This window comes from Sinocyclocheilus rhinocerous, unplaced genomic scaffold (assembly GCF_001515625.1).
Source record: "Sinocyclocheilus rhinocerous isolate Xijiao unplaced genomic scaffold, SAMN03320098_v1.1 scaffold3529, whole genome shotgun sequence".
NCBI lineage: Eukaryota > Metazoa > Chordata > Actinopteri > Cypriniformes > Cyprinidae > Sinocyclocheilus > Sinocyclocheilus rhinocerous.
Window position 1 is genome coordinate 260,895 of NW_015638987.1, and position 9,739 is coordinate 270,633.

At 40.1% G+C, this 9,739-nt stretch overlaps 1 protein-coding gene across 1 annotated transcript in view; it reads left to right on the forward strand.

Annotated features, from left to right (window-relative positions):
• kdm6al (lysine (K)-specific demethylase 6A, like) overlaps positions 1-9,739 on the forward strand; it is a 37,835-nt gene that overhangs the window by 7,833 nt on the left and 20,263 nt on the right. The window contains exons 5-13 of the mRNA XM_016566388.1: positions 2,655-2,713; positions 2,969-3,089; positions 3,627-3,681; positions 4,601-4,635; positions 4,961-5,054; positions 5,901-6,027; positions 6,114-6,212; positions 8,635-8,854; positions 9,174-9,308. Coding sequence (XP_016421874.1) covers positions 2,655-2,713; positions 2,969-3,089; positions 3,627-3,681; positions 4,601-4,635; positions 4,961-5,054; positions 5,901-6,027; positions 6,114-6,212; positions 8,635-8,854; positions 9,174-9,308 — 945 coding nt within the window. The remainder of the gene's footprint in view (positions 1-2,654; positions 2,714-2,968; positions 3,090-3,626; positions 3,682-4,600; positions 4,636-4,960; positions 5,055-5,900; positions 6,028-6,113; positions 6,213-8,634; positions 8,855-9,173; positions 9,309-9,739) is intronic.

A 9,739-nucleotide genomic window follows, 5' to 3' on the forward strand; every position in this document is an offset into this window, starting at 1 on the left:
TTGCATGTATATATTTAAGAAAAATGTTACATTTATATATTAAATATAATTATACATAATATAAATTTTATGACTAAATATATGCATGTCAAAATTTTCAAAATATATGCTGTATGTGTGTGTATTTATATATACTTAATAAATATACACAGTACACACACATAAATTATGTAAACAAAAACTTTTTGATTAATCATTTGACAAGTTATTACAACATTACAATGTTAAGTGTGTGTGTGTGTATGAGTGTGTATGAGTGTGTGTGTGTGTGTGTGTGTGTGTGTGTGAGTGTGTGTGTGTGTGAGTGTGTGTGTGTGTATGAGTGTGTGTGTGTGAGTGTGAGTGTGTGTGTGTGTGCATGGGCGACATTTGACTTTCGAGTCGGGGGGACAAGAAAAAAAAGCACAAAAAAAACTAACTTTTTTCGGATGTATGCATCAAAACAATGCACTACCATATTGCAATGCATTGTGTTAATACAGCGCAGTGAAGAATAACTGAAAGAGGTTGCCTGCGTTTACTATTAAACAGGGAGCACACATACTGGTCAAAAATGTATAGCCTGTATGCACTGTAAGTCGCTTTGGATAAAAGCGTCTGCTAAATGCATAAATTATTATTATTAAAATTATTACTAAACTGTGGAGCTTCTCTTGCTGTGATTTCAGTGGTGATGCTTCCCGTTTTAAGTGTCAGTTGATGGCCTTTCATTTTTAACCAGAAATGTGCGCGCTGCTTTTCTAATGTTCATTTAAGTTTTCCGTGTCTTTTTCCCGTGTCACTTGAAATGTGTCCGCTTTGAATCATTGTAGTGAGACACGTGAGGAAAAAAATAAACAATCAGTTGTGGGACATTTCCGTCCCGTTACTGGAAATGAAATTACTGGTTGATATGTCCCGATCTCAATAAAGTTTACGCTTTTAGTCTGAACTGGATCTCGCTCCGGACGCGCTGGAAACAGTTGTGTGAAATGCTTGTAAGTCATTGAAACTGCTTGAATTTCTCTCTCAAAAGGCTGTACAAACCCTGAAATTAATAATGTTATTACATTCGACTATTTCTGCTACAACACTATGGTTATAGTTAGCGCTACCGCTTCTGGTTTTCTACGTCAGCGATGTCTGATCTGGTTATAACAGAGCTTTCTGTGCAGAATTTGAATGCTTCTCAGTAAATCTCGCAGCAATCTTTATTCATTCTGCGGTGAATTCAAACTACAAAGTAACCGGGTCTGGGCTGACATCAGGGGTTCCATGACTAACCATATGATAACTGCGATTGATAATGTATAATATTGACAGGAACAAGGTCGCGCCAGTTGAGGCTCTCACAGCCTCGTCTGTATGTGAAACAATCTCGTGGAGAAATCAAAACATGAACGCAACTGCACACACAAGAAACATACTGCGGTGAAAAGGTAGTTTATTTATAACAAGTCACGACCAAGAGAGTGCAGTTTTCCCTGAAAACCACGATTGACATTGATTTTATACAAGAGTTCAAACGAGTAGTTAATATACAGTACAATACTGTCAATGTTGACTGTTTTTGCTCTATTTGGTTAACGAAAATGGTTCCAAAGATCACACTAGAACAGTCGCACTTATCTGAGCAACACACAGCGGTGTTTCGTTACTGAATGATTCAGTGTTTTTGAACTACTCATTTGATTCAATTATTCAGTGGTCCATTCACAAAGACAGGCACTTGCTTTATTCTTGAATGAATCGGCCGTCTGAACGAATCCTTTGCCTCAATGACTCACTGTTTAAGACAGTCACTTGCTGCCACCTACTGGTGGTTTACTTTTATATTTAATTTAAAACACCAAGCTCATAACCTTAGTTATGCTGTTATAATGTTGCAGTGTAACTGCATTCATGCTACATTTCAGCTTCATAAAACTGTAAATGCATCTAAATGCCACTTCTGTTCTGCAGTGGAAAGATAGTTTTTGTTAATACTGATTTCATTGGATTGGTAACAGCCCTATAGTGTCTTATTACATTAAGTGAAATTATTAATAAAATGTAAGAATTTGATATGAAAGATGATGCATGCATTTAATACGGTTAGGGAAAAATGCCCTGTAAATGGACAAAAAAAAAATATTTGGAAATCAATGTAAATAAATTTTAGTATGCAGTAACTTTAGTCATATAAAACGTAATTTCCCAACAACAAAATTACAGCCGGTGAAAATGCTGAGTAGCTAGTAATTTTGGAAATCCACTAGCCACAGTGTCTGATGAGCAAAAAAGTTAATCTCAAGCCCTATATATATATATATATATATATATACAGTATATATATATCTCGGCTTTATATTGGCCACCCTGCTCTCTAAGATATCTGCATCAGAAAACCAATATCGGTCAACCACTAGTTTCTTTGTTTGTTTGTGTGTGTGTGTTTGTTTGTTTTTGTGTGTTTGTTTGTTTGTTTGTGTGTGTGTGTTTGTTTGTTTTTGTGTGTTTGTGTGTTTTTTTTTGGTTTGTGTGTGTGTGTGTGTGTTGATTGGCAGTTGTAGTGGGATCTTCCTGTGTGGTTTTCATCGTGTTTCAGGTGGTTTTCACTGTGACTGATCTTGTTGAATGTGGATGTCTGATGATTTTTTTCTCTGAATCTCAAACACTGTCCTCTGATCCTCTAGAATGCTGCATTTCTGTACGGCCTCGGGATGCTTTACTTCCATTACAATGCGTTTCAGTGGTGAGTATCTGCATGCAGTAACGTGATGAGAACGCCCCGTTTGTCGTTCTCGTTTTGGCCGCTCCTGTAATGAGGTTAACGAGCTCAGATGGGCATCAAAGGGTGGGTGGTCGGTTTCCATGGCGATATCCAGACGACCCCCCCCGCACACATGTAGGCTGATTCTGGGAGATTCCTCACGGGTTTAGATTCAGTCTTATTCAGTAGCATAGTGCTGTTCAGAAACGAGTTTTTAATTGCGGTTTGTTTGCTCAGGGCGATCAAGGCGTTTCAGGAGGTGCTGTACATCGACCCTGGCTTCTCTCGCGCTAAAGAGATTCATCTGCGTCTCGGCCTGATGTTCAAAGTCAACACAGACTACGAGTCCAGCTTAAAGGTACGACACGAGCGTCACACTGCTTTAAAACACATGTAGTGTATGTGCAGTAGTGAATTTGTGATTTACATGAAAATATCTACAAACTATCAGTTTAACACATCACGGCATCTTCAGTCAATCCTCCCGATGTGGTCTCTGACATGTGAACACATACGAGTGACGAGAATCTGTTGACAGACTGAATGCGGCTGAATTATGTCTCATTTAGATAGAGGTCTGAGTCCTGATCTTTACTCGATGGGGACAGCACATTTAGCTTGGTTTCTGTCACGTATTTATTCTGTGTCATTCATTGTTAATTTACAATTGCGCTTTGATTATCATCTTGAACCGAAGTTTCATTCGTGTCTCAGAAGTAGCTCAGTTTCTCGGATGTGTTTGCTGTGTGTTTGTGATTAAACTCTTTGACTTGCGTTAATGAACCGCAGTATATGCAGTCTTTAATGTTGTGAGGCGTTGAAAGTGTCTTGAGTTAAGATGTCAGTGTGGTACTGAGAGGTGTGAGAGGTCACTCGGTCTCCTGTGTGTCCGCAGCACTTTCAGCTGGCCCTCATCGACTCCAATCACTGCACTTTGTCCAAAGCGGAGAGTAAGTACCGCACCCACATCTCAAGATAATGCCACCGTTACACAACAAACACTGTGACCGTGTTATCAGTTTAAACAGCAGACTATTAGTGGTGTTAGTTAAGGTAGCCCTCACTAGTACTGATGCTGTTCACACTAGTAGCACTAAGTAGTGAAGTGTGTGTGAGTACAGTGTTTGCTCCGGACGAGAGCGTGCTGCTGTTTACGGAGTGATCAGACTAACCATTTTCACCTGCTGGACCGTAACACAGCTTGAAACCCCACAGACGACATTATTATGCGTGTTAATAGCTTATTTAAACTCTTTAACCTTTAATGCTGCCTTTGATTCTCAATGGAAAAAAACGCACGGCTCCGTTTACAGCAATTATTATCGTCCCTTCATATTCTCAAACTCATATTGCCTGCGACCGGTTGCCTTGGAAACACCAATAGCAGCGGCCGCTGGCGTAGTGTTTGTGATTTTTTCTCTCTCTCTCTCTCTCTCTCACACTCACACACACACACACACTCAATCTCTCTCTCTCACACACACACTCACACTCTTACACACACACACTCACACTCACACACACACACACACACACATTCTCTCTCTCACACTCACACACACACACACTCAATCTCTCTCTCTCACACACACACACATTCTCTCTCTCTCACACACACTCACACTCACACACACACACACACTCAATCTCTCTCTCTCTCACACACACACACACTCTATATCTCTCTCTCTCACACACACACACACACTCTTTCTCTATCTCACACACACACACAAGCTTGATCAGGGCCGTCTCACCTCCACTGGACAAAGGAAGATGTTTGTCAGGCTCTTCTTCTCAGAAACATTTAAATAGAGTATCTTCTGTTCTGAATTTGCTTCTAATTGTTGTCTTTGTTTTTGTTTGTAGTTCAGTTTCACATCGCGCATTTATACGAGATCCAGGTGAGTCCTTCATTAACATCTCTTTCTTTCACTGACCGCACGTGTTAACCAGTTCTGCCTGTGATTAATGTTAGTGCATGAGATCGTGTTTGTGAAGCGGATGCTGGAGCTTACTGCTCGGGCCGTGTTACCATAGCAACAGGAGAGGGGTTGCCGTGGTGTTGCCGAGGCATCCCTCCTTCCTTCCTGTTCACCACAGTGATGTCACGCAGACGCCGCTAGAGCAGGGTTTTGTTTGAGTCCGTGTGTTTGTGATGGCAGAGACTCGGCGTGTTTACCGGTTAGTTGATTGATGAATGTCCTGTCTGGTTTTGTGGCGTCCCAGAAGAGATACCGTGCAGCCAAAGAGGCCTACGAGAGTCTCCTGCAGACGGAGGACTTACCTGCGCAGGTGAAGGCGGCGACCTTTCAGCAGCTGGGTAAGAACATGCACACGGACTGGACACGCTACACCATTAGCACCTGTGTCTGCTCACAATCTGTGTTTAAGTGCCTCGTAATATAAAAGAATTTCAGCTCGTCCAGTGCTGGGATAAATGTTATAAATAAACTCTATGTAAATCTGGTAAACCTGAGAGCTCACTGCAAAAAAGGCTGATCTTACTTAGTATTTTTGTCTTGTTTCTAATCAAAATATCTATAAATTATTCAATTAAGATGCTTAATTAAGAGTCCTGTTTGTAAGGGGAAAAAACTAAATTAAGTGTGATATTATCTGCCAGTGGGGTAATTAAAATTCTTGTTTTATGAGTATTCTACTTGCCCCACTGGCAGATAATTTCACTTGTTTTAAGCAAAATGCACTTAATTTAGTTTTTTCCCCCTGTGAACAAGACTAAATATCTGGTCGTTTTGCTTATTTAGTAAAAGCATCTTAATTTAAGAATTTTTAGATATTTTGACTAGAAACAAGGCAAAAATGTGAAGTAAGATGAGCCTTTTTTTGTAGTGTGACAAATGCAGAGATAGCAGAAAAGCTGTTTATCTGCAGCAGAATCATCAGTGGCTCGTGAACAGCTCTTCACCTGCGAGTCGAGAAGCTCGTTGTTCGCTTTCGAACTGAAGCTACTTTAACAAAAACACGCACTTGACCGTTCTGCTGTAAATGCATCACTGATCGCTCGGTTTGAGGATAGAGTCTGAAGTGTTCTCTGTGGTAATGATCGCAGACCACAGAGTAGTTACGCTGAGTTTCACCAGGTGTTCTGCATCTGTCAGCCGTATGCAGTGTATTCTGTCTGAAAGAGTGTCTCTGTCTGTGTCAGGCTGGATGCATCATACGGTCGAGCAGCTGGGAGATAAAGCTAATAAAGACAGCTACGCCATCCAGTGTCTCCAGAAATCTCTGGAAGCCGATCCGAACTCTGGCCAGTCCTGGTATTTCCTCGGCAGGTCAGTCACACGTCTGCGTCTGCGCACGCGGCCCGTTCGGTCGGCCGTGACGCCTGCGTTTATGCAGATGTGGTTTCTCTCTGCAGGTGCTACTCCAGTATTGGGAAGGTCCAGGATGCGTTCATCTCATACAGACAGTCCATAGACAAATCAGAGGCCAGCGCAGACACGTGGTGCTCGATCGGGTGCGTATCTGTCAGATCCATCAGACCTGCTGATGTTTACATGAAGAGCTCTTCGGCCATCGTTACTCACACTCATGTCACACTTAATCATGTGACTTTTGCAAAATGGGACGTGCTTGATTTATTAAAGTTGATTAGATTTATTCATGTTTTTAAAAGCGCAGGATTTCTGTGCATGCGCTCAGAGACTGAACAGAACATGGTCATCTTTTAGGACCTAAACGGTCAAATACATGCAGAAATGTGTCAAAATGCAGCGCTTGCTGAGATTAGTGACTTTTTTTATTACTGACAGTTTTATTATTTTCAGTAATTTCAGATGAGGAAACGCCTGTATCTTCCCTTGTAATGACTAAACCTGTTGTCCAACAACAAAAAAGAACATTATAACATGCTTTTACTCCACAACATCAGACAAATGTTTAAAATAATTTCCTTCTTGATCTGATGTGGCTTCTTATCACAGAATGATGCAGAAATATATTATACTGTAATAACGGCGATTAGCAGTGGATTATAAATATTCTTAATTACCCGACAGATAAACATTGTCGCAGTAGAGTGTTTTTAGTCTTAATGTTCTTTTTGAATGTCATCATTCGAAGCGTTTCTGTCTTCTTTCCTTCAGTTGCATGATAGCGGGATGCTTTTGTCCATATTAGTGATTTCCTGGAGCGTCATCAGCTCTGTTTCTTCTGTAGTGCATATCTGGATTTTCTGCACGAGGGACTGAAACACATCACATGTGTCCACAGCACAAAATAATAGGGACGCACCGAAATGAAAATTCTGAATGCACTTGACCGAAAACCGAAAATGCTTTATATTATTTAATAAAATAATAAATAATCATTACAAAGTAATTTTGTAAGACTTTTTAATTTAACTAATCACTTTAATGATACTGAATTAAAAAAACACAAGCAATAAAATAACCACACTTTTACTGAAAGTAACACAATAAAACTGGACAGAATTTATTAAAGGGGTCATATGATGCTGCTAAAAAGAACATTATTTGGTGTAATGAAATGTGTTTATGCGGTTTAAGGTTAAAAAAATATTGGTAACACTTTACAATAAGGTTAACTTTAACTAGTTAACATGAACTAAGAATGAACAATAGTTCTTCAACATTTACTAATGCATTATTAAAATCAACAGTTGTGCTTGTTAACAGTTAATGCACTCTGAATTAACATGAACTAACAGTGAATAACTCTATTCTAAAAAAACTAACATTAAGAAAGATTAATAAATACTGTAATAAATGTATTGTTCATTGTTCGTTCATGATAGTGAATACATTAACTAACATTAACTAATGGAACCTTATTGAAAAGTCACATTAATATTAAATATCAATATATTATTTTTATTCACTTCTATGTAACAAAATCAGATATAAGTTGTTGTTGTTGTTGTTGTTTTTTTTGACTAATTATCATTATATCAAATAATGTATAGTCCTACAAAGCTATTATTATCAGAGCATGTGAGCAGAGCATAGCGTCACTGAAGGTAGCATTATTTTAGCAGCGTTGTCCAGTACAGCTGAACTAGCCTACACCATGTTACAGCACAGTAGCGCTACTGCTAACCGGAACAAGTATACTGCATAGAAATCTCCTGTCAGCGCGTTATTTGAGCGGACTTTGCTTTTTCTGTGAGGATGAGCGGTACACGAGCGGAACACACATTCATAGAGCGTCAAACCGAGTGACGAGGAGAGTGCCATATACTGTATATCATATATATATTATCGGCTCGTATTTTCAGCCATTTTTCTATTTCAGCCGAAAAGTGTTATAATGATAATAGTGTTTTTTTTTTTTTTTTGACAGTATACAGAAGTGTACTGGAGTTTTAATTAGTGTTCTGGAGTTAGTTTTTTTTAATAGCATTTAAAAATAGCAAAAAAGAACTAAACCAAAAACTATGGTAAAAACAAACGGAGGTATTTATTGAACCGTGGGCTAACTGTATTGTTGCATCCCTACTGTTTACTCTAAAGTACTGTATAACAGAAATATCATAGACCCAGAGTATTAACTTATGAAAAATATTTAACATTACATCTTGCACCCCCCCTCGGCCACACTGATGGCACTCAAAAAAAAAATTCCAAGGTTGGCAGTTCTGGATATATATCACTATCTTTAAATAAATCATTCATAAAGTTTTGGTCATACGGCCCACTCAGAATCCTGTTAAATAATCGTGATTACAGTAATGACCAGAATAATCGTGATTGATTTTTTTGTCATAACTCTGCTGGTAGTGCAGCGCATCAGGTGCTGTGATTCTTCCAGAATGAATCTTTTGTTTGACGGCAGTAATATCACGACATGAGGACGAGTAAGCGATGGCACAACTGTGGTTTCTGACCCGCTGCCTCATTGTGTCTGGTTTGCTCTGTTAGCGTGCTGTATCAGCAGCAGAATCAGCCCATGGACGCTCTGCAGGCGTATATCTGCGCCGTGCAGCTGGATCACAGTCACGCCGCGGCCTGGATGGACCTGGGCACGCTCTACGAGTCCTGCAACCAGCCGCAGGACGCCATCAAGTGCTACGTCAACGCCACGCGCAGCAAAGCCTGCAGCAACACACCTGCACTGGCGGCCCGCATCAGATACCTGCAGGTGAGAGCCACGCACACCTGTCCTGCTGAACGAGTCGTGTAGCCCACGCTAGTGCCGGTGGGTCTACACCGCTCGACTCGGCTCTGTATGTGGGTCTGCCTGCGTGTTGCATTTGTTCTGAATGTGTTCAGTTAATTTGTGTCTCAATCAGATTTCTTTCACCTTCATTCTTCGTTTGTATGCGTGAGTCACTGCAGCTAGAAGCCTCCATAAATCTAGACTGGTTTGGCATCAGGCCGCACTGCTCTCTGTTTGAACTGTTCCGCCGCACCACCTCAGATGGCTGTTTACATGTCTTTTTCACGCGTTTTCATCCTAGGCTCAGTTCTGTAACCTCCAACACAATAGTCTACAGAGTAAAAGTAAAATGCTTCCTGGTATTGAGGAAGCCTGGAGCCTCCCAATCCCAGCAGAGCTAACGTCCAGACAGGGTGTCCAGAGCACAGGCCAGCAGGTGAGACCAGATAGACACACACGCTTTCACATCTCACCCTTAGAACTGCCCGTCTATATACAGTGCACAGCATAAATGAGTACACCCCCTCTAAAACTTAACAAATTCAGCAATTACTCTTTACTTAGAAGACATGTTAGGGTTCTTTGGAGATGTAATGTTCCAACAAGCCTGCTTGATCAATTACCAAAGAAGAATGCCAAAATTATTCAGCAAAATAAGATTTTCTTATCAAAGTGATAAAATGTTGTGTTGCAAAAATGAGTACACCCTCCTGAAAGTTACTAAATAAAAATAAAAAAAGTGTATAGGTTTAAGGCTATTTTTGATCAACAGGTAAGTATATTGAACCAAAACTTTTAAAGACAAGTAATTTCCTGACAATTAAAAGTGTTATATAGCCCACTGAATCATACTCAGACTTAATGCTG